At 31.5% G+C, this 24,297-nt stretch overlaps 4 protein-coding genes across 4 annotated transcripts; all 4 read right to left on the reverse strand.

The window, feature by feature from the left end:
• Window positions 1-455: 455 nt before the first annotated feature.
• Window positions 456-7,039, reverse strand: LOC137808724 (GLABRA2 expression modulator-like). Its single transcript, XM_068609987.1, has 4 exons — window positions 6,530-7,039; window positions 6,323-6,424; window positions 5,292-5,563; window positions 456-1,087 (listed from the first exon to the last, which is right to left on the reverse strand). Exons 1-4 carry the CDS (start codon window positions 6,792-6,794, stop codon window positions 893-895), a joined length of 834 nt encoding a protein of 277 aa, XP_068466088.1. The 5' UTR covers window positions 6,795-7,039; the 3' UTR covers window positions 456-892.
• A 4,756-nt stretch (window positions 7,040-11,795) lies between these two features.
• LOC137808725 (glycine-rich protein 5-like) lies at window positions 11,796-12,474 on the reverse strand. The gene has a single exon (XM_068609988.1). The coding sequence runs from the start codon at window positions 12,212-12,214 to the stop codon at window positions 11,846-11,848; it is 369 nt and encodes a 122-aa protein (XP_068466089.1). The 5' UTR covers window positions 12,215-12,474; the 3' UTR covers window positions 11,796-11,845.
• Window positions 12,475-16,002: 3,528 nt separating this feature from the next.
• Window positions 16,003-18,498, reverse strand: LOC137806002 (isoflavone 4'-O-methyltransferase-like). The gene is made up of 2 exons (XM_068605876.1): window positions 17,716-18,498; window positions 16,003-16,305 (listed from the first exon to the last, which is right to left on the reverse strand). The coding sequence occupies exons 1-2, from the start codon at window positions 18,496-18,498 to the stop codon at window positions 16,003-16,005; spliced, it is 1,086 nt and encodes a 361-aa protein (XP_068461977.1).
• Window positions 18,499-21,322: 2,824 nt separating this feature from the next.
• On the reverse strand, window positions 21,323-22,941 carry LOC137806003 (isoflavone 4'-O-methyltransferase-like). Its single transcript, XM_068605877.1, has 2 exons — window positions 22,159-22,941; window positions 21,323-21,655 (listed from the first exon to the last, which is right to left on the reverse strand). Exons 1-2 carry the CDS (start codon window positions 22,939-22,941, stop codon window positions 21,353-21,355), a joined length of 1,086 nt encoding a protein of 361 aa, XP_068461978.1. The 3' UTR covers window positions 21,323-21,352.
• Between the last annotated feature and the right edge of the window lie 1,356 nt (window positions 22,942-24,297).

A 24,297-nucleotide genomic window follows, 5' to 3' on the forward strand; every position in this document is an offset into this window, starting at 1 on the left:
TTAATAAATTTGATCATAGAAATTTTGCAAAAACATGTGAATTTAGTATTTTTGCTCTCCGTGTCTAATAAAGTTTGATAAACAAATTCATCCATAAAAAATACGAAAATTTAGTCGCATTAACCGAAAGTATACAAATCAAGAACACATTTTTTTTCTTATTTTATCTCTGCATCTTCACTCCTCGATATAAAAACATTAAAAATCCATTATTAATCTTTTACAAATGTTTTGCTTGATGATCAATCAAATTGTTTTAGTTCTAAAACAGGATATTTTGAACCACTAAATTGTAAACTACGTAAAAGGGGGATGATGTACATGTGTAAAACTGTTGATAAATGTTGATACATTTGTACTTTCAAAGACCAAGAATAGTTTTGGGAAAACGTTCAGGATCCCAGAGTATTTCCACATAGTCAAATATAAGAATGTCAAATGCCACGTTCTGGAAATTTCACAAAAAACTCAATATTTTCAGAGGAACAATTGGTATTACAGTAAAATCATTCTTGATAATGAGATTTCCATAATAAAAAAAACCATGGATGCAGTAAGTAAAAGTTGAAGTATTCAAGATAATATGGAGAGTACTGCCTGATTTGAAAGTATTTGTGCAGCAGAGTTGCAAACTAGTTTCCCTGATGAATGGATGGTAACGAGAAACAGAAAGTCACCATATAACTTTCTAAACTATTCTAATGGAGCCCCTAGGGTAAATTCATATCCACAAGATAGCCAAAAGTTGGCTGAATATTTATCAACAGTTCCAAGACCATGATGATCACATCTACAGACAAAGCTTTTGTGGAAGGGAAAAAAATATAATTGGGGGTTTGAAACTAACGTATGAACAGACTATGCTTCTTTTTCTTTAGATCCATTGGACAGACTATGCTTGTGACTGCATATGTCTGCCAGTGTCAAGAGCTTCGTAGAGGCACTCCAGAGCACCGTCATAGTTCAAGAAGCCCATAAACCAAAATTCATGGTTGTCAACCGAAATGACCTGGATGTACTTTTCAGCAGAATTGGCTGTGTTTGATGAAGAATGCACTGCTTTTAGCTCCTGTAATGGGATCACCACCTACACGCAGCATAATTTGCCATATCAAGGACAAAAATAACACTTGGATACAATATTATTGAAAATCAGACAACTTAATTAGATAAGGGAAGAGAACATCGCAAGGAGAAGGAAAAAAAACCTTGGAAGTGGAAACGGAAAGTACGATTTGAAAGATTCACAAAGAAAAGAATGGCGTTAAAGCAACTATTTGGCAGACAAGAAATTGCAGAAAAGAGAATAGTTTAAGCAAATTGGAATATTGAATTCCATAAAACCAAAACTAAAGCTGACATGGCAATGTTATTTACCTTTCGTAATTTAAGCAAAACATAATTATTTAGTTTAATTCAAGTCCCACACTTGAGCTGGCCACATGCTTCCTGTAAAACATTGCTGTCCTCTTAATTAAAGATCTAACAAAAATAAAAGTAGTTGACACACACAGATGTAGCTGATACAATTCAGGTGATTGATAGTAATTCAGGTAAGGAGGAGGATGAGAACAGTAGAATGGGCCAATAGACGACTCCGTGCTTAATCAGGAGAGCGACTCACTTTGGAAGAAGTTAGTATTTTCAAGAATTTAGGGTTCATGGGTTACTTTTACTTTACCACTAATAAAAAATCTCGGAAATAATCTGACAGTACCGGTATTCAACCTCGATCCTAGATCTAATATTTTATGCGGACTAATGATCATATAACGATGATGACATAAAATATTAGTACCCCTACTAGCAGCTTGTAGGCATATACATCAGTTAGACAACAGAGATGAACCATCCTAAATTTTAGTCAAAATAAACAATCCCTTTCTGGAGCATATCCACTCCCTATTTACATGAAAGGGGATGCAATCCCTTAACAATGCACCGAACAACCTACCCCAGTGTTGTAAGCAAATATAGTAATACTCGGCGTTAGGATCTAGTTGCAAAGTATGGAACTTGAGTACCAAATTAGTTATGGGATTGTAGTGTGGGATTTTATAAGGCTTTGGACTCTCCAACTACAATAGCTAGTTTTTGTGGTGTTGCTCTCCAAAGGTTTTTTCAATTGGTAGTATAGCCTTTCCACCATGTCTCAGTTGCAAACAAGCAGCATGGGTGGTCTGTCAACATCGTAATGTTTGCTCATAACTGGTCAAAGGGCTAGTGCACAGCCACACGGCTGAGGATTGGGACGTGATGGGACGTTAGGATCAAATTCCAAGGAGTGGGACTCGTTCCACATTGGATGTATGCCAATGTCATTCTAAGGTGGAATTTATAAAGCTTCGAGCTCTCCAACTACAAATGTTAGTTTTTGTTTGTGGTTCTCCCAATGTTATTATAAACTCAACTTCAAGGCTTGCGATCTAGACCAACTTGTGTGTGTAATTTAAAATAATAAATATTCAGGAAATATAGTTAGAACTAAGCTCTGTTAACCTCGACCTTGAAAATTTGTAATATTCAATAAGAGTTGAATAAAATTTATTAAAAATTCATTTATTTCATTTTTAAAACTAAATATCAAATATTTGGCTCATAATGATCCTTCATCACACTATAAAATTAAATAGATAAAATCACCTTCTCAATTTCAATGCATGCAAGCTATTATATCAAGTTAATCTTTCACCCAACTTATATCTTCACTCAAACTTTAAAGGGGTTCAATGGCAAGAAGATGACCAAGATCCTCATTGCACAACTCTCCTTGTCCATGAGAAGGTGGAGGATTGAGGTGATTATGTTGGAGATAATGTCTGAGGTACATGCTAGGGAAGTGCAACATGAAGAGGATACATCAATTGGTCATGTTTGCGACATTAACCATGGGGTTTGCATGCAAGCATGGGTAAGCACGACCAAGCAAAAGGTAAACATAGGCCATATCATCAAGTCGAGTAGGCACTGGCGCATGAGGATGGTGTTCTAGTGTGCAAGGGGTATCAGAGACCATACACGGCCACCTTGGCCAGATTGGCCGAGCCACTATGCACCAAGGAGTTTTTAGAGTTGGTCGAGGCAGAGGAGATGGAAGTGCCAAGGGTCTTGGACATGGTTAGTTTTCTGCCCAACCCTAGGGGCTGGACACAGTGAGCTCACTAAACGTTGTCGAGGTCTTCAAGATTTGTCCTACTTCGGACATGTCCCCAACCACTGCGATTATGGACACGATAACATAGATTGGCAACGAGAATGTCACGGACCCATAATCATTTCAGGGTTCAAGGAAGTATTGAGAACCCACATCCTCGGGGTGTACATAAGGTCATACATAGGCTGCCTCACCTTTAGGGCAGAAGTGGAGCATCCCAATTGGTTTGGGGCTTACCTTAATGGAGAGATGGATTCGGTCCCCTCATTAGATATCCATGCCAATTTGACATGGGAGGGTACAAGCAAGATGTCAGAGGTGTTCCCATATGACCCACTAGAAAGACTCTGGTAGTATTTAGGAGAGCACGAGCAAGCCCAACCTGGGTTTCAAGCATGTAGTAAGTATAGCACAATACACGATTCATATCGCACAATATGAATCATTGGAAAACTTGCTTGTGCTCCCAAATCGGTGTTGAATCTTATTGCTCTCGAAATCCGCATGAATCACGATTCTAACAAGAATAATAGCCTGAATCGTGAGTGAAACCAAATTCAGGTCTTGCTCTGAAACGGGTCAAGTCGCATTACCTAGATTGAAAAAACCCTAATTTGCTTTCTTTTATTGGGTAAATTGAGCAGGAAGAGATGTGTACCAATTTGTGTTTTTCCCTCCAACCAAATCATGTTATTCCTTATTTCGATTGCCATGAATGATTTCCTTTAGCAGCAAAGTCTACCTCTACTAAGTTTATTTTTCCTTTTCCTCACTTCTAGGATCAACCACAATCTCTCTTCTCCACCTACATTCGCCACCCATGTTGGTGATCCCTTAATGTTTCCTTCTACTCCTCAACAACACATGTTACTGCAGTATAGTAAATACACATAGATACAACCACTCTTTTTTTATTTTTATTGTGGTTGTTATTAATTGCATCTTTGCAATGTTTCTGAATCCTAAGATTCACGAGATGAAACGATTCACGATTCAAAACATAAGCACTCTAATACATAATTTGCATCGTAATTCAACTACCATGGTCACAAGCGCGACATGCTGACACAACTCATATTTTACAAGTTGTGCCCAATGCCTAGTAGCATGGAACTAAACCCAAAACATGTGATCAAGATGTTTGTGAAGGCCAAGGGGCACAAGGATCTTCAACCCAAAACCTTAAGACAATGAAGTTATAAGTCTTCTCCCTTATATGTTGCTCAATTTTCTCATTTCTATTCAATGTAAGACTCAAACTCATTTGGATTCCTAACAAGGTGGAGTGAAGTTTAGTTTATAAGTTGAATTGAAACTTCTCTTTATGGTTTAAAATGTCCTTGAGCAAGATTAAGAAAATCTAGTATTGTTGAGCAAGAATTTGTTATAACTCAAAGGGAATCTCATCATTTAGTTTTCTACAAGCACCAGCATACCAGATGTCTTAATCACTTTATCTTGTAGTTTATTTGGATGATATAATTAAGTAAGGATCTCATTGAAGAAACATTTGTTTATTCATTGCCAAATCAAAGACTTGTATGGTTCACGTATGGATAGGCAATCTACTTAGGGATACAACAAGGTTTATTGAAGGTAATCTTGTATCCTGGAAGAAAAATTGTGGTTGCACAGTCCAATGCAGATGATAACTATCAGGCTAAGGGAGTGGTTACTTGTAAACTTGTATGGGCAAAACAAGTATTTTGGGAATTCAAGTTTGGAAGTGTTGATAAGTTGAAAATGTAGTGATAATCAAGTTGCTCTTTACATTGCATCAAACACAATATTTCATGAGAAAACCAAGCAAAGAGAATCGTTTATCACTTTATTAGAGAAAAAATCCTCTCCAATCCAAGGAAACTACCATTGAGTTTGTTAATTCTAATTATCAGCTTGAGATACCCTAACAAGGTCTCTTATGGGTCATCGAATTTCAGGTCCATAGTAACAAGCTTGGTGAATATAATTTGTATGCTCCAACTTCAGGGGGAGTGTTGGAAAGTACTTCCTATTTTGGGAGAATATAACCTATTTAGAAGCTGTCAATTTCTCAGCGACTGCATTGTGTATATAATGATGATGAGGCTATTTTCCACTAGCAATTCAGTAAACAATTTCTAATTAGAGTAAGTACCTTATAATAGCTCCATTCTGTTTGGTTGTTATTTTTATAGGAAATAGGATTGTCACTAGAATATGCAATCTTTGCAGTGGATACATACAAAACACCCATCACTGGACCAGCTGATGTGGACAAATAACATGCATAAGAATTTTGAAGCCGTTCCTCTGGACCTGTCTCAAACGTGTTCAGGAAAATCTTCTCATATCCACCTTCTGCCAGAACCTTTGTTCCCTGGGCAATTCTCCCCATAGCAGCTTCAGCAAAGCTAGGGCTTGTTTTCACTTCAAGCACAATGTAACAATAAAAGTAAATTTTTATAATTTAATGTAGAAGATTCACTGTCATTAGGATGATCAGGGGTGAGAAAACTACAAGACACAGAAGATCCATCAAATCATCAAGTACACTAATCATTAGAACACAACGAACAAATTCATGATGTTTAATAGTCAATACAACAACCAGTTGACATGATCACGTTGACACACAGGAAATGCTTAAGAAATTATACCCACAGCAGAAAAAAAAAGCATCCAAGGTACATGCCACACACCTCAAGAGTTAGTTCGGTACATCCTGTTGCAAAACCAACTCAAATAGATAACAAAGCCTTTACGGGACATTTAAGCAAAGAGAAACGACACACATTATAACACACTTTCTATTATTGGTTGAAATTTATCAGAAACAATAAATTTTTGGTGGGTTACATTTCTCATTTAATGAATCTCTTCATACAGACTGGACCACATTATACTATTTTATCCAAAGTAAATGTGTGATGGCACCATTTCAAACGTTATTAATGGCTTATAATGCTCCAAAGTAACTGAATCCATTCCCATGTCTGACAAATACATAACAATCGAATCCCCACTTAAATTTATTCAATTCTATCACCAGTTTCCTTAAAAACAAAATTCCTATTAAACTCCCATATCTGGTAAATCAAAAGTCACCACCAGCACCATTCCATGTGCACCCATTTTAGAAACACGACAACAAAACAAAATAAAATAAAAACAAAACGGAAATCTTACAGTGCTGCCACGTGTTTCCAGCGAAACTCTCAGCCTTCTTTGTAGCCTCTCCCACCTTCCTACCCCATCTCCCCAGCACATTGCGAACGGTCACCACCGTCTCTGGTCACATGCAAAACGAAAATACGCATCCTCGCGCATGAAATTGGAAAAAGAAATTTGAAAATTGAAAATAAGAAAAATAGAAAAATGAAAATAAAAACTAACCCATGAAATTGGGAGCAGGTTGAGAGTAAGAGGAGGAAAAATATTGATTGAATCGCGATTCGTTAGGGGAAGAGGCGAACGTGGATTCTGTGACCAAGTCGGGGCTCCAGTGCACGGATTTTTTGGTGCTACCGGTGGATGACGCGGTGCGTTTTTCCTTCGGACCCTTCGGTTCCGGTTCCGATCCCGATCCGTTAGGAGTGGTGGTGGAGTGGCCGTTGGAGACATGGGATTGGGACTCCGCTTCGGGCTTTGGGGGTTCCATTGTGGGGTTGGTTGGTTTGGATTTTGGGATTAGGTTCGGAGTTAGGGTTGTGAAACAGAATTTTGGAGACGTGGGAACGAACGGGTGGTAATTTGGTTGAATGCGATCGCTTTTTTTAGCGCGCTGACCATGGAGGGCGCTTTTCCTCCACCAACTTCAACCTTTCGATGGTCAAGGACACAGGAGGAATTTTCATCAAACTTTCAGGGTGTTCAAGGTAATTTTACATCTTCTGCTCACTTTTTCTTTTTCCTTATTTTTTATTAATTCAAAACGTTGTAATAAAAAATTTAAAATTAATATATGTAAGGTATCGAAGACCAATACTTCTAAGACACGTATCAACTTATACATGTCCAATTCAAAAAAATTTTGAAAAAATATTTGTTCAAGTTGTTATCATTCTAGTACTGTTGTAACATAATTTTAAAAATAAAAAATACATTAGTTTCTTAAAATTTCAAATTTATTATATAAAATTTTATTATAATTATAAAAATAAAAAATAAATACTTTTTAATTAGTCATAAAAAATATCTTTCTAGTAAAAAAATTGAAACATACTTATACATATGAATATTTATTGTCAATTTAAATATAATTTATAAATTATAATGTATATATTGATATTCGTGTCATATAGGTGTTCGTATTAAACGTGTGACTTAATCAAATGTTTAATTTAAAAAAAAAAAACTAATCTAGTTGGGAATGGCACACTGATAAGAAATGAGGTAGTCATTCTAAAATTTCACAAGTTGGGTTGTGTTTTATTGTATTTGCATGATAAAATTGTCATGTTTATATTTTATTTATCTAAAAATTAATAAAATTAATTCACACAGTTTATTTCACTAATTTGAGTTGATAATATTTTTCATTAATAATATTATTTTTCAATTTTATTTGAGATATATAATGATATAAAATTGAATCAACTTAAATATATATCAGACAAATAAATCTGTCTTGGTGGTACCTATTATTCAAATTCATCATTTTTTTTAATGAGATGCATTTACATATCTATTTATCTATATATTTTTATTTTTTAAATTACTAAAATATTTTTAATTTATTAGATTATCTATAAATTTTATTTTCATTATTATATCTGTTTTTTTACTTTATTTTATTTGAAGAGTTACATCGTTTTATTCCTTATTTGTTGTTTCAATCGTTTTACTTAATCAATATTTACTAAATTCACTTATATGTATAAACTATTTTTCATTTCATCAAACTTCTAACTATACATATTATTTTACTTTGTGCTCTGTATAAAAAATATATTGTATTTCAAAAAATAAAGTTTTCAATCTCATAAATTGAATCTTTTGTAGAGTACAAATGCAATCATTTCTAATTCTTTATAAAAAAAATATTTATCAAGGAAAATGTTTGACTATCATTTTAGTGTTCAATCGCTTGAGAAAAAAAATTCTCTCTGATGATTAATTTTGTATTATTAAAATTATTTTTTCTTCAGTAAACATTTTTTCATTGTTTTTCAATTATTTAATTAGTTTAATATTAATTAAATTCACTCAAATTCTCAAATTACCTTTCTCTAAACTTATTTATAAAGATAATAAATGTGGTCGTTGTTATGAAATTTTAATTATGTAATTATTTTTTATTTTTTTAATTATTTAATATTTATATAATTGAAATTTATTTTAAAAAAATTATATTAAAAAAATATATGTATTTTTTATATTAAATCATTTTGCTATATCTTTTTCAGTCAAACATTTCCATTTACATTTTAATCTTCAACATAAACGGGTACATGTTTAAATTGCAATACATGAAAATGAAGTCATAAATTTCCAATTACAATATATAGTAAAAGTTTGGGAATGGGAATGCAAACAATATATTTGTTGACTTTTACAATAATTCTTTTAAAATTATACTTAACATAATTTTTATTGGAATAAAAAACAAATTTAGATTTTAACTCTCAATAAAAAAGATGTTAAAACCACTGTTAAAGGATGTGTTAGTAAGTGTCTGTTTAAAAAAAAAATCTATATTAACACATTTTTAACTATTACTTTCAATGATTATTTTATCAAATTTATTATGAAATTATTTGTTTATTTTGTGTTGGGTGTCATCCATTTGAATACAGACACTATTTTGTGGCATCAATTAAAAATTAAACTATTTTTATACTTTTCTCTATCACATTTATGGAGTGCTATAAAGTCGTGTCTACCACTTAAAACAAAAATACGATTAAATATTTAATATAATAATGTATTCTTTTATGTAATAAAAAAATAAAAAATTTACTTACTCTTGTAATTTTTTTCCCAACAACAATTTTATGATAAGTACATTTTTTTCACCTGTTTTATACTTTTGCCTTTGAAAATTCTCATTAGAACTATTTGACATCTTCTGAAATATAAATATTTTTTTAAAATACATTTTGAGTTCTATGTTAGATCCAAGGGATCTATTGTAAAAAGTTGCTTTTATTTTAAAAATATAACTTTTTTTTACTAATGAATTATATCTTCTTTTAAATTCCTTTTGATTGTATAATAACTACTATTGAAAAGATCATTAATTATAATTGAACCTTAAATATAGATCATTTACTAAATAATTGATGAAAAAACTTGTTGAATGCTATACAGTTATGAGTCTGACTCTGGATCAATTATTAAATATATAAAAAAACAGGAGTTTTTTAATATTGATTAATTGATACATTTTTGTTAAGGTGTATTAGTTGAATATTTTTTATTAATTTTCTTAAGAATAAAAAAAATCAGTGCCTTAGTCGATTATATAAATAAACATATCAAGGACAATAATTTTAATTTTTTTTATAGAACAAAACTTAACTTAACATCTATATTCATAAATTTGTTTATTTATTTTAGTTGTTTAACAGAAAGTTTGTAGTTGAAGGAAGGAATATGAAACTAATATCATTACAAATGAACTTTAGAAACTAAATACTTATTTTATTTAATTTGAGAAAATGCTTAGTCTTGAGTTTTTTTAATTATAAAAAGTCAGTTTATAAAAAAAAATATACAAGGGTTATATATATATATATATATATATATATATATATATATATATATATATATATATATTACAAACACAAGAAGTACAACGAAGCTTAAACAAATAAGATTATGAAAAATATTTGCCAGCTTTTGACAGCTCTTTTACAAACTCAAATCCAAGCCAAAAGAACAATGATTATATTTAATTAATGGAATATATTTATATTTATTTTTTACTTCAGCAATCTAATCCAAAATAATATAATGATTATATTGCCCTTTCGCAACTCGATCCTCCTATTGTCTACACATCACGGTCAATGCAATTAAAAGAAAATGAATATACCTTTTGTGTCTATGAAATACTATTCATTTTATTTTATTCTCTATAGTTTTTTTTAACTGTTCTTAGTTTATTGTATCTTTTATTTCTTCATCATATAGTCCTCTTTGCTTAAATGACAACAATGAGTACTTCTAATCTTTATAAAACTATTATTTTAGTTTCCAAAAACTACAGATATTAAATAACTTTATTAAAAATTTAATCACATAAAGAGTATTTTTATTTGTATAATATTTTTATTTGTATAATATGCTTCCATCTAATTTTTTTCTCAGAATTCTTTATTAATAGGTATAAATTATTTTGGTACCATTTTTGTTAATATATGAATTTTGGTTTAGTTCTTCATATTTTATTGTATTTCATTTTTTTTAATAATACTTTTTTCATATAGTGACAAATGATTGTTGTTACTTGAGGTATCAGGATAACAACAAATATGAGAGCTTTTACAAAAAAGAAAAATTATTAAGAAATGAAGGTGATAATATGTATTTATGAGTTGTCCGATAGCATATAACTTTAAACTTTTGATAAATTCTAATATCATCTTGTACCTGGATGGATATTGGGGGTTGAGTAATGTTAATCCACGTCGAAAAACGATGCTTACTTCACTCTTGGTTGTCCTATTCTTCAAGTCTCATTTTTTCTATGCGTGCCTCGGTCGGCCGGTGGGGTACCTACGATTGCACTCCGACGCTCAAGTCAGCGATGGTGCTCAATGGGAATTCTCTGATCATATGAAAAACGTACATTTTCTCCCTTTCAGAAATCCTTTTAGTAGATTGACTTGTGTTTTGGCCATGTTAGCCAAACAACTGATAACTAGAGACATGTCTAGTGGTCTTTGAGTCGTGCCTGGTAGTTTCCTGTAATCAATGGAGTGTTATAAAGAACGTGCCTGACCCATTCAACGAAAGTTACAACTGTTTGTTCCAACTACGTTTTTTTTTATTTAATTAAGTCATTTAACGTGTATCCCTCGGTCGTCCGGTGCCGACCGATACACATCTTATAAAATAAATTTCAGATTTAACTCAATTTTATAATACTAATAAACTCTAAATCCTAAATCTTAAACTCTAAATCATAATATCTTTTACTTTTAGACACTTTTACTTTCAGAGAGTAAAATATCTTGATTTATCCAAGAAGTTTCCAGAAATTGAATGATCAAAATTCCCACATCTATTAAAAAAACAAGTAATGTTATTAATGGAGAAAAATTGAAGGAGTAAAAAAATGTTGATAAATAAAAAAATGTTGAGAAATTGTAGAAATTTGAAAGCAGAGAGAAGAAGAACGCGTAAAGACAGTCTGGGAAATGGGAAACGGTAGTTGGAAGTAGGCTGGAAAACCGCCACACACAGACAGCGATGCCTTCCTCAACCTCCAACCGACACATGTAGTACTTTACAACAACCTATGACCTACTATTCAATATTTTTTTATTTTATATTTATTTTCTAATTTTCCCTCTTTTTTCTTATTTCTTTATTGTATAAAAAATATGTTTGAAACAACATTATTGTTCCCCATAACTTCCAATACACATCCCACACCTTCCAGAGGGAACAATTGTTCTCTCTATAAATACATGTTATTAGGTCACTACTACACAACATAATCAAAAACCTTATTTGTTGTGATCATTATTATCATAAAATGGGTTATAACGCAGTTAAAGTGTTTGTCATGATAGGGCTTTTGGCCACCGCATGCTTAGCACAAGCCCCTGCACCTGCACCCACCCAACCACCGTCAGCAACCCCATCACCACCCACACAACCACCGTCAGCAACCCCATCGCCACCCACGTCAGCACCTGCTCCATCACCCACCGTAAACACGCCTCCTCCTCCGGTGTCTGCACCTGCACCAGCACCACCAACACCAACTCCTTCTCCCGCACAGGCCCCAGGCCCAAACACCTCGTCCCCTCCTGCACCAGGCCCGTCAGGCCCAACACCAGGCCCAGCTCCAGAGCAACCAGCTTCTGAGCCTCCCTCCGCAGCATTCTCCATAAGCAAGACCTGCATTGCTGCCACCGCTCTTGTTGGAACCTTCGTTGTCGTGGCTTTGGCTTAATTACAATAAAAACTCTTCTCAGATTTTTCATTTTAATTATGATTAAGAGAAAATATTTTATTTATTTCGGCTACTCTGTTATGTTTTTTCCTTTGTGTTTCTTCATTGCTACATAATTTGGTGATTCTTTGTTTACCACTCTCATTCATGTATCTAGATGAATGTAAAAACTCTTCATTCTTTTCCTCTCATAATTTCCTTCTTTTTCTACAACAAATAAGTCAAAATCATGACTTAAATTGCAGTTGATTGCGGTCATTAATAGTTATTAAGTATCTTTTACTAAGTAAAAGAGGTGTTCAGACCTCAAATTCAATTCAAGATATATAGTATCGTTTTTTTTTTAAAGATGTCTTCATAAATTGATAAAGAAATGAATATATAAATTATTATTGGCATCAATATTTTTTTTATGGACAATAAAAAATTAATAAATGCGAGTCATTTCATGGGTGGTTCAACCCTTATACAAAGTAAACAAGAGATACCAAATCAACTACTAGTTAAAATTCTCAAACTAACAAACACAATCACTAACCGGACATAGACTTAAACTACATCAAACAACCATTCTCATACACTCCAAAGGTATCATACACTAACTAGAAAAGGGAAACGAAGCGGATCGAGATCTAGCATTAATCCAAGACCAAACCTTTGCTTGCACCCGTGCACACACTTCAGACACTTCAGACGCATCAAATTAATGTGGCTCCAAATTTGAAACTGCATTATTTTTTTTTTGTAAGTTTTCTAACTATTTATTTCAATATTATCATGATTGTGATTAGATTTTCTTTAGCATCTTCTTTGCTTATGTCATGCATGATAGTATTTGAGTAGTGATAATATTTTCAAAGTTTTGATTAAAAAGTAGTTAATTGTAATTATATTTATTTTTATAACTTAAATTATTTAATAATTTTTCAAATTGTTTGCTATTATTGACTTAAACGACATATATTAAATCACAGGACTGCATGACCTTTTCTCATTGTATTTGTATTGGAAGATTTTTCAGTTTGCACCAAAATAATTGTTTTTTTTGAGGGACAGAATAATTGTTTTAAGTGAATATTAAATCACAGTACGAGTTTTCATTAGGTTAGTTTAGCCCTTAAACAAAGAACCCAACACATTCAAAGTTCGGAAACTTAATTGGGCTTGATTTTTAAGTCCACTAAAGTGAGCCCATGATTGATCTGAAATGCTTCAGTTGACAAAAAGTATTTCTAGAAAGTTTATTCTGGAATTTTTTTTTCCAAAATATATTTTCAGAAAATACGTTTTATGAATTGGAAAAAGTATGTCGCGAAAATTTTATGAAAAAAGAACCTCAAAGTCATTAAAAAAAAAAGGTAAATTAGTCTTATTAAAAATATGGGGTGTAGGAAGAATTTTGATAGGGTGAAGAAACACCTAATCCATAGATACACGATTCGGTGAAATTGATGGCCTCTAATATAAACCCACACGTCATATACTCAAAAGCACTCATATACATGTAAGGCTGCTTCTTCCTGCACCTCCATACCTTCTTCTCTCACCTCCATAGATTCTCATATATCCAGAAATGCCCCTCTGTAATATTCCGGATTACATAATCCGGAAGTCATTTTTCAAATTTGTAATTAACTTCCGGATTATATAATCCGGAAGTCTTTTTTCAGATGCATGATTACTTTACGGATTACATAATCTGGAAGTTTTTTTTAACTTCCGGATTATGTAATCCGGAAGTCTTTTTCAAATGCGTTTCCGGATTACATAATCCGGAAGTTATTATGGGGGTGGCACAAGAAGGATAAAAATGTATTTTCATGTTGTGTATGGAGGTGCTAGAAGAAGATATGGAGGTGCAGGAAGAAACAGTCTACATGTAATCTCATTTAAACAAGTAGATAACAATTATAATTAAACCATTAATTCATTTTATTATATTATTATTGCATAACACAAATACAATTTACTCATCCATCAAATTTTCAAACGTAACACATAAATAGAGAAAAAAAATCAATTTCAGAGAAGAAGAATGTAAAATAGGAAGAAGAATGCAGTATTAAGAATCACACACAAAATAATTTAACGTGAATCGATTGAAAATCGAGCCAATATTCACTACAATACTAAGTATTTTATAGTGAACTTTCACCTCTAATGATAAAAATAAATGTTGAGTTTAAGTTTCTATATATAAAACAAAATTGTCTTACAATTTCTAACTAATGACATTTCTCATAAGAACTAACCTAGTTATTAGAAAGTTCTAAAAAAAGTAAAAAATATAATATTTAATTTTCAGATTCTTCATAAACAAATGTTAACTCGTCATACAATTCTAATACTTATAAGACAATAACAAACTACTAGACCGTCTCAGACTTACAAATAACGAATTGATGATTAAACGATCTCAAACCAATAGACCATCTAATATTTCTGAACGATTTTTTTAAACCAATTTTTTCACTATTATAATATACTTATCAAATAATTTTTTATTTTCATAAGGCTATCAAAATATTATTTCTCATATTCCAAATTCGATTTTACTAGCATAATATATAGCATTTGGTTTGTAAGATATGGAGTCCTTTTAAACTAATTTTTACTCTAAAAAAGCAAGTTAACTTGTTAACTTTTCTAGTGTGTATATAAATATTTAAATTAAGATCGTGACATTTTTTTTATTGTACCTTAAATACAATAGCTGACATACCTTATTTATTACAAGATAAAAGAAGATTATTTAATCTTATTTTGAATTTTTTTTATCACGAATTCCTTATTTTACTGGTTTAGAAGTTGATCTTTCTAATAATATTTTTATTATTAAAACCTTTATACTAGTAATGTATTTATTGCCAACCTGACGAATTTTTATATCAAACAAAAACTAAATACGAAATATTCATTATATAAATTGTCTTCACAAGTGAAGACATAATATTTAACTATTATCCATTTTGTTATTTAAAAAAGCATTGATACATGATAATAATGTATTATTTTTTAATCATTATGATCTTCTACTTATTTATTGAATTTTATCATCTATAAGCGACAATAATTATTAAACTTTAGTTGTAATATCATATTCTAAAGTTATTTTCAAATTATAAAAGTAAAAAAAGAGTATTATACCATATTATAATTCTGGAAAGTGAGAAACATTATTTCATAGTTAAGGTGTGTAACGCAACATTTTTTTGGATCATTAAATTAATTTTCATTAATGTCGAAATTAATTTTGGTTAATATTGAATACAACATTCAATCTTATATCACTACAACTAGAAAATTATAAAATTCAATCTTATATTACTACAACTAGAAAATCATAAAAATTATATTTGATAGAAAAACCTTATAACAAATTAGAAATGAATTTAGAAACTATATTTATAATAATAATTTAGAAATCAATAATTTTTTAAGTCTCTAAAATAGTATATAATTCAATCATTGTAACAACTAATTATATTTGATTTTCAAAATTGATTTTTATTAAATGATTTTTTTTAATTATTATTTAAAGTGTACAGTTTAACATTTTTTTAAGTGAATCAATGTACATGCAAAAGCATATAAATGAAATATATAAAAATAAAACAAATCAAAACAGTGGAAATTTTGCATAGAATGATTGTGATAAAGAAATTTATTATTGATAATATGGGTGAAGTAGAAAGTTATTGAAATGGTAGGAAACATTAATTAAAACAAGTTATAAGAATCAAGGATAAACTTCAATGAGAGATTTGAAGCCAAATAGTGGGCTAAACTTGCAGGTGGTGAAGCCAGCTTGGTATATGAGTTTCTCCCATTCTTTTTTTTCTCTTTCTTTTCCATTGAAGAGAGACAGCATCACCAAGTCATACTCCAGCTTCAACTCTGTCAATTCTCTATCATCACCTCCTTCATCAATTACTATGTCTATGATTATCACCTTTCCCTCCTTTCCTCTCCCACAAATAGCTTCTTTGCACTTCTTCAATATCTTTATGGAGAGTTCATCATTCCAATCATGCAGAACCAACTGCAAAATAACATTGCTACACATTTAGTATATTATTATAAAATCTTATAAAACCGGTTTATAAACTGAGGTTTGCAGTCACTTATATATTATGAAATTTTTATTTAAAATAAAATCTTCAACACCCTCACTTCGAGTGTCATTTTGTGTATATAATTGTATAATAGATGGTCCCATAATGGATGAATGGTGATTCCAACAAAATTCTATAAAATCGATTTATAAACTCAATGTTATAAAATCAACTTAGGTACTAATCAGGTCCATAAAACCAATTTGAAGCCCAGCATTCGGTCAACACGACTGAGACCATTACACCCAAGCAGAAGATTAATGACACTAATCAAGGATCAAACATTAAATAATGTCCTTAATTCTAGGTTAAATCCTTAATCAAGCCCAATAACAAAGGGTCCACAATAATTATAAAAAAAAACATAGATCTCAAAGGATCAGATACGTCATCATCTAGTACTAAGAGTGTTGAAGTTTAACTTGAGCGTCGAAGTGTCTTTTGCAGGTACCATCCGAGCCCAGAGTTCACAGAGACAAGGGAGTGGAGGAGTGAGAGAAGTAGAAGGAGTTCATTCGAGAGAAAAGAAGAGCAGGTCGACCGATCGAGAAGGAAGACAATAATTCTCTTGGTCTCAACTTCGTTCGAGAACAACTTATAAAATAAGTTTTACGTTCACTCATATTATGAAATGTTGTTAGAGTTATGATATATCGACACCATCTGACAGTAACACACATTTGACGCTGCAGACATAGCAGAGTGAGATTACACGCAAATAAGCAGTCCGAACTTCCAAATAGGATAAAAAAATATATATTACATCGGTTATTTTTCTTAGTAATAACCGATATAATATTTTTTTTACTAAGAATGACCTATATTACACCGGTTAAGCCATCTAACTGCATCTAACCGGTGTAATATATGACCCATTTTGACGTGGAAGGTTGTTCCGATTGACGGTGGTATTGGACTGGAGAGTTTTGCCTTCGATCCTCGCAACGAAGGGCGTTACACCGGCATTTCCAACGGTTGAATCATCAAATGGCAACGTTTTGAGAATCGTGTGGATTTGTTTCAACATTCCGCGCTATCGTCCATGATAGCAACCACACACAGTTCTTGTTGTTAGTGCCAGAGTTGTTTCGGTGCGCTGTCACATCGAGCACCGCAACAAAGATATCGACGAGGAGCTGGAGGTTCTTGACGGCATCGAGGCCGAGAACGACGACATTGTAGACGTTAGACGACACGGTCAAGGAGTTACAGAAGGAGCTTGTCGAGAGGCAGCTGTATGTTATGGTGGATAGAGTTTTAACAAAACATTTTTCATGTTATTATTATCTCTCTAGTCGTGAAATCTAAAACATGAATATAGCTATGTATATATATACCTTGAGTAAAACTGCATCAGCAGAAGGGATGGACTGGAACATATCACCACCAACAAAGCTCAGATTCTGGGTTGTTTTCAAGTTAGCCACCACTTGTGGTTGGTCCAAGACGGTGCATTTCAAGTGAGGAAAGGATTGGAGTATGAGCTTGGAAACAGCACCAGTCCCACCTCCCACATCCACAAGAGAACCCAACCCCTCAAACACGTGCTTGCATTCTTGGAGTCCCAGCTTTACGATTTCAGAATCAGCAGCCATAGCCTTCTGAAACACATTCAGCAACTCACAATCATTGTTGATGAAGTCCCAGTATCTCTCTCCGGTTACGCTCTCGAACAGCGGAAGTTCCGTATCCTCTTCGAACAGTTTCTTGGAGGAGTTCCACATGTTACACACTCTTGGTAGAAATGCCACTTCAACGAGATGTGCCAAGCTGAATGAGTTGCTTCTCACTAGAAACTCCGATGCAAGAGTCAAATCGTACGTTGCTTCTTCTTCTTCTTCGCCGTTTTCTGTTTTCGTGAAGAACTGGTTGTGTGTTAGGAGGCGCATGAAGCGGCGGAAAACACCGATTCTTGAAGGGTGAAGATTGAGAAGTGAGGCCAAGTCGGAGAGAGTGATGGGTTTTCCATGGTTGTGGATTGCGTCTGCTATGCCAAGCTCTGTAGCATACTTCAGAGCCATGCAGCTTAGGAAGTTCAGAATATGTTTGTGCACGTGCATTTGAGCTTTGTACATTTCTCTCTTATCTCTATCTGCATTGCCATTGTTGGTGAAAACCATTTTTTTTTTTTTTTTGCTTTGTTCTGTGATTCATGTTTATTTATAGAGTGCTTCCATGCAGATATGAGTAAATTTGTAATACCTTTTCTGAATTTTTATTTTAACTTTTAATTGTTTATAAAAAATATAATTTAATTGTTTGTTTGTCTACATTTGGATTAATCTTCAAATCATATCGGATTTGCTTTTATGAGAAGTTAAAACTATTAATATTTGAGTATAACTTTGATTTCAATAAAATCAAATAATTAAATCTAATAAAATAGTATAATAGAAGATAAGAAGATCTTTTGTGCATACTAAATAAAGACCAAAAATGTATATTCTTGAAGAAATTAATTCCAAATTTTCTTTCTTTCATTTTCGTAAAAATAAATGAAAAGGCATGGGAGGGGTATTTAGAGTTAAATTTTGTTTATCAATTTTATTTCCTAAAAATGCAGAAATAAAAGAATTAATTGATGGGCACGAACATAATTAAGTATGCAATATAAATATTGTCAAGCATTTTGTTTTTCTATTTAAATTCAAGCCATTTTATTGAAAATGAAAAATGTTTGTTTTTGTGTATATTAATATGTATATCCATATCCACAGTTTTACGAGATCGACACGATATTCTCTTACTCCGATTTTTATTCACAAATTAATTGAAAATATAAAAAGAAATAAGTAACATTTAAGATTTTAATTAATATTTTTATTCTTCTGAATCAAAATAACTTTAAATTAATGAAACATTTAAAAAAAAAAAAACTTCTACTTACAATGAATACATATTATTAGCAAGATTCGAAATTCTGAAGGAAAATATGAAATAAAAAAATAACGTTAAAAATTATTAATATTTTGATTCTTCCATATCAAAATAACTTGTACGGTTTTAAGTTCCAAAAAAACTAATGACAATCTTAACATAAATTTAAATTTATATTTAACTAATTTTAGTGCAACGAATATTAAAAAAAGTTCAAGAGCAATTTTATAGTTTTTTTTTTTTTTGAGTGTATGAGGAGATTTCTATAGTATGAAGAAATTATATTTTTTCTTGTACTTCTACATTTTTTTGTGGTATCATAATTATCTTGATAATTTTTTATGATTCCGAAATAAAGATTCTGTAAACAAAAAGTATTTTCGAGATTCTGTAAACAAAGTGTATATCCACAATAAATTTGGAAGAAAAAAAATCATTCTAATTTTGGAACTCATATTTTTAATTTTTAGAATAATAAATCCAGAATTAATAGAATATAAGTATGTTCCGAAATATTCCAAAAAAAATAATTTGGAAGTCATTTTCAAAAGGGACAAAATGGTCTTTTCTGATAATAATGGGTGCAGTAAGTCATTTGATGGGGTGCAAGGAAAAACACCTACGAAGAAATAGTGTTCAGTTTTTTCATTTCATAAGCCCAATCAGTAGTGTGTTTGTGGATTCCTGGGCTTTGGTAAAGACTTACTCAAGAGAAAATAAAAACTCATGTTATCGAGTCAAGAATAAAATATGAAATTTTGGATAATAAATCAACTATTAATTTATTAATATTAAGTTTTTTGTATTTACTTTCTTTAATAATTTTTTTTTGAAACTGAATTCGAAATTTTAGTTGGTCAACTATGTGATATCATTTGAATAGTTATATATGTCAAATTTTAGATAAATTCAACACTCGTTGGTATACAATCTTGTCATCAGGTTTTAATTATATTTTAGGAAAATTATTCAGTGAAATAAATTTAATTAATGAAATATAAAATTATTGAACTAAAAGGTTCCTTTTTCATATTCATCTCCATGGCACCAATTCAAGCTATGTGAATTATTTATATATAATTAATTTATATCATTAAAATATATTTCATGGAAGACAAATAACTAATTTAATTTTTAAATGTGTAACGCGAAATCAACTTAATTATTAATAAAATAAAATATTTATTAGATGTTTTGCAATTACGTCTTATTAAATTTTTAGAGTAGATAATGAATTATTTTATCAGTAAAATATAATTTTAATAATTAATTTAAACTTTGTACATTTTTAAAAATTAAATTTTCAAAAACTTAGTTAAGAACCTTATGTTCTTGTTCTATCAATATAATCTTGTTTATTAGTTATATGACAATTTATATTTTTTTTATCTTTTAATTTATCAAGCCGTTTTTTAAAATAAAATTATAATAAAATATTAATTTTTAAAACAAATAATATATCAAATAATTAATATTGATGTGCGACAAAGACCGGTCTAGTTCCTTTTGGCAACTCTCGAAAGCTACGAGAAACACGCTGCCACGTGTCTTCATCTTCCTCTACCGTACATGACACGTGGACGGCATCGAAGAGACAAACTATAAACTTTTCCATTATATATAAATTAAATGAAAAATACGTAAGAATAAGTTTTTCTTCTTCTTTATATTAATACAGTTTTTAGTAATAAGTTAGATAAATCTTTAAAAATAGACATTATACTTGATTAGAAGTTACTACTCATATGGTGTAGATATCTTCTTAGTAAATAAATATTTTTTAACTTTTAGTTTAATGGAAGATTTTTAAAAATAATTTTGGAGAGTGAGAAAAACTAAAAAAAAATTTAGCTAATTTTATAGATCAAAATAATTAGTTATTATTAAATTAAAGACTATTTTATAAAATAAAATAAATCTTACATATTATTTGAAATGCAAAACATATAAAATGAAATACATAAATATAAAACAAATCTAAAAAGTGGAAATTTTGCATTGAATGAGTGTGATAAAGAAATTTATTGTTTATTACATGGGTGAAGTAGAAAGTTATTGAAATGGTAGGAAACATTAACTAAAAGAAGTTATAAGAAATCAAGGATAAACTTCAATGAGAGATTTGAAGCCAAAAAGTGGGCTAAACTTGCATTTGGTGAAGCCAGCCTGGTATATGAGTTTCTCCCATTCTTTCTTTTCTCTTTCTTTTCCATTGAAGAGAGACAGCATCACCAAGTCATACTCCAGCTTCAACTCTGTCAATTCTCTATCATCACCTGCTTCATCAATTACTGTGTCTATGATTATCACCTTTTCCTCTTTCCCTTTCCCACAAATAGCTTCTCTGCACTTCTTCAGTATCTTTATGGAGAGTTCATCATTCCAATCATGCAGAACCCACTGCAAATACTCAAATTTCAGCAATAATCAATATATTGCTACACATTTAGTATATGATTAGTCAAGCCCTTATAATATAATATATGATTGTATCTTAACATAGTATAATTAAGTTTAAATGAAGTGACTTTAAGTCTAATTCAACCTGTAAAACTGGCTAAGGTGAGTTTTGCACCCACTTTTATACTATGAAAGACTCTAATCTCTAGTCGATGTGGGATCTCCAACCCACCCTCATGCCGAGACTGTCAACTCGTGCGTGAGACTATATATTATGGGTGGTCCGATAGCGGTCTGATACCGGGTGACACGATATGTCTAACACAAACACTCGCTAGGATAGGCTCGAAATGGCTCTGATACCATATTACGAAGTGAACTTTAAGACTAACTCAACTCCATAAAACCGACTCAATGAGATGAGGTTAGCACCCACTTATATATATATATAGCAAGATGTTGATCTAGAACATGAAGATATGTGTACACATGTGTATACCTACCTTGAGTAAAACTGCATCAGCAGCAGGGATGGAGTGAAACACATCACCACCAACAAAGCTCAGATTCTGGGTTGTTGTCAAGTTAGCCACCACTTGTGGTTGGTCAAAGACGGTGCATTTCAAGTGAGGAAAGGCTTCGTGGATTTGCTTGGAGACAGCACCAGTGCCACCTCCCACATCCACAAGAGAACCCAACCCCTCAAACACGTGCCTGCATTCTTGGAGGCCCAGCTTGATGATTTCAGAATCAGCAGCCATAGCCTTCTGAAACACGTTCAGCAGCTCAAAATCACTGTTCATAAATTCCCAGTAACTCTCTCCCGTTACGCTCTCGAAGAGTGGAAGTTCCGTATCCTCTGTGAACAGTTTCTTGGAGGAGTTCCACATGTTCCCCACACTTGGAGCAAATGCTACTTCTACAAGAGGAGCCAAGCAGAAGGAGTTGCTTCTCACTAGAAACTTCGATGCAAGAGTCAAATCGTACGTTGCTTCTTCTTCTTCTTCACCGTTTTCTGTTTTCCTGAAGAATTGGTTGTGTGTTAGAAGGCGCATGAAGCGGCGGAGAACACCGATTCTTGAAGGGTGAAGATTGAGAAGTGAGGCCAAGTCGGAGAGAGTGATGGGTTTTCCATGGTTGTGGATTGCGTGTGCTGTGCCAAGCTCTGTAGCATACTTCAGAGCCATGCAGCTCACGAAGTTCAGAACGTATTTGTTGACATGCATTTGAGCTTTATACATTTCACTCCTTTCTGTATCTGCACTGCCATTGTCACTGAAAACCATTCTTTTTTGCTTTTTCTGAAACTTTTTCTGTAAGTTCTTGATTTGATTTGATGTAATGTGCTTTGTCTATGATGCATGCTTATTTATAGAGTGCTTCCATGGAGATATAAATAAAGGAAAAGACTTCTTTTACACATGTGAAACTCATCTACTTACTTACACATGAAACACAAAACACATGTACTTATTATACATGGAACAGATGTACTTACACGACTTTATTGATTTGTGAAGTGAATGTTTTCTTATCACCACCCATGAGTAAATTTTTGTTTTACATTTTTATTTTAACTTTTAATTACTTATAATTTTAATTTATAAAAAATCTAATTTCATTTTGTTCTTCTACATTTGAATTAATCTTTATTTTCTTTGTTGTCATCCTTTCGTTTTACCTACATATAGAAGATTAAACTCCTTTGTATTGATTCTCTTATAATATCGTATTGACATTGAATTTTGAGGTTTGGTGTAGTAAACTTTATTCCTAAATTTTCTATAAAAACAAATTGTTTTTGAATGCTTGTTGAAAATTCTGTTGTTTTTCTTTGATTACAGTTATTTGTTAATTCGTTTAGTCTTAATCAATTTCTTGTACGCCTAGTCAAGAGATAAAAGATAAACATCTAATTGAGTAGATGCTTGGAACGAATTGAGATATTAAATAATTTAGTTGACGTTTGTTTTACTGATGAGATTTTGTTGAATGTAAGTAACATTTGTTTAATTGAGTTCAACTATGTGACAAAATTAAAGAATAATAATCTTAAGAAAACTAATGAAGAATTCATTTCTAAATATTTCATTCAAATTCAACCTCCAATTTCAAAAAACCAACATTCAATAATGTTTACATTTCAAGTAATTCATACTACAATTCAAACATATTCAAGAACTTATTCACATCACAATCAATATGAAATTTATCAAATCAACAAAATCTATCATCTCTATACTTTCACATTAAATTTAAATTAAAATACTCTAATTTACTCAACAACAAACCCTACAAGAAAAATTAAAGCTCATGATCACATCACTTTCATTTTCAAATCTTCTCATCTGAAGTTCTATTGAAAAGTAAAATTACTTTCTCTTACGTGAATATAAACAGACATGCTCCCAAAGAGTTTCATCTCCTAAAGAACACATGGATAATTTAAATTGTACCACAGAGTCCTGAACAATGATTCAAACATATCACTAAGACTCAAAACTACAATGGACTAATCCTAAAGCTATAAACATCACATGTAACCGTATCTAATTAGGTAAACACTAAAACTCAAAATTGACCCAGAGGGAAAATGAGCAAAAATGAACTTACTCTAACTAAAATTTTGACAGTATAGTTTT

The sequence above is a fragment of the Phaseolus vulgaris genome, chromosome 3 (assembly GCF_000499845.2).
Source record: "Phaseolus vulgaris cultivar G19833 chromosome 3, P. vulgaris v2.0, whole genome shotgun sequence".
Classification (NCBI taxonomy): Eukaryota; Viridiplantae; Streptophyta; class Magnoliopsida; order Fabales; family Fabaceae; genus Phaseolus; species Phaseolus vulgaris.

Coding starts and splice junctions, on each gene's coding strand:
- LOC137808724 (XM_068609987.1), bottom strand. CDS start 6,794: ATGGAACCCCCAAAGCCCGAAGCGGAGTCCCAATCCCATGTCTCCAAC. Junction 6,425..6,529: donor ACCTGCTCCCAATTTCATGG/GTTAGTTTTTAT, acceptor GCATGTGACCAG/AGACGGTGGTGACCGTTCGC. Junction 1,088..5,291: donor CAGAATGGAGCTATTATAAG/GTACTTACTCTA, acceptor TGCTGCGTGTAG/GTGGTGATCCCATTACAGGA.
- LOC137808725 (XM_068609988.1), bottom strand. CDS start 12,214: ATGCAGGTCTTGCTTATGGAGAATGCTGCGGAGGGAGGCTCAGAAGCT.
- LOC137806002 (XM_068605876.1), bottom strand. CDS start 18,498: ATGGTTTTCACCAACAATGGCAATGCAGATAGAGATAAGAGAGAAATG. Junction 16,306..17,715: donor CTGATGCAGTTTTACTCAAG/GTATATATATAC, acceptor GTTATTTTGCAG/TTGGTTCTGCATGATTGGAA.
- LOC137806003 (XM_068605877.1), bottom strand. CDS start 22,941: ATGGTTTTCAGTGACAATGGCAGTGCAGATACAGAAAGGAGTGAAATG. Junction 21,656..22,158: donor CTGATGCAGTTTTACTCAAG/GTAGGTATACAC, acceptor GAGTATTTGCAG/TGGGTTCTGCATGATTGGAA.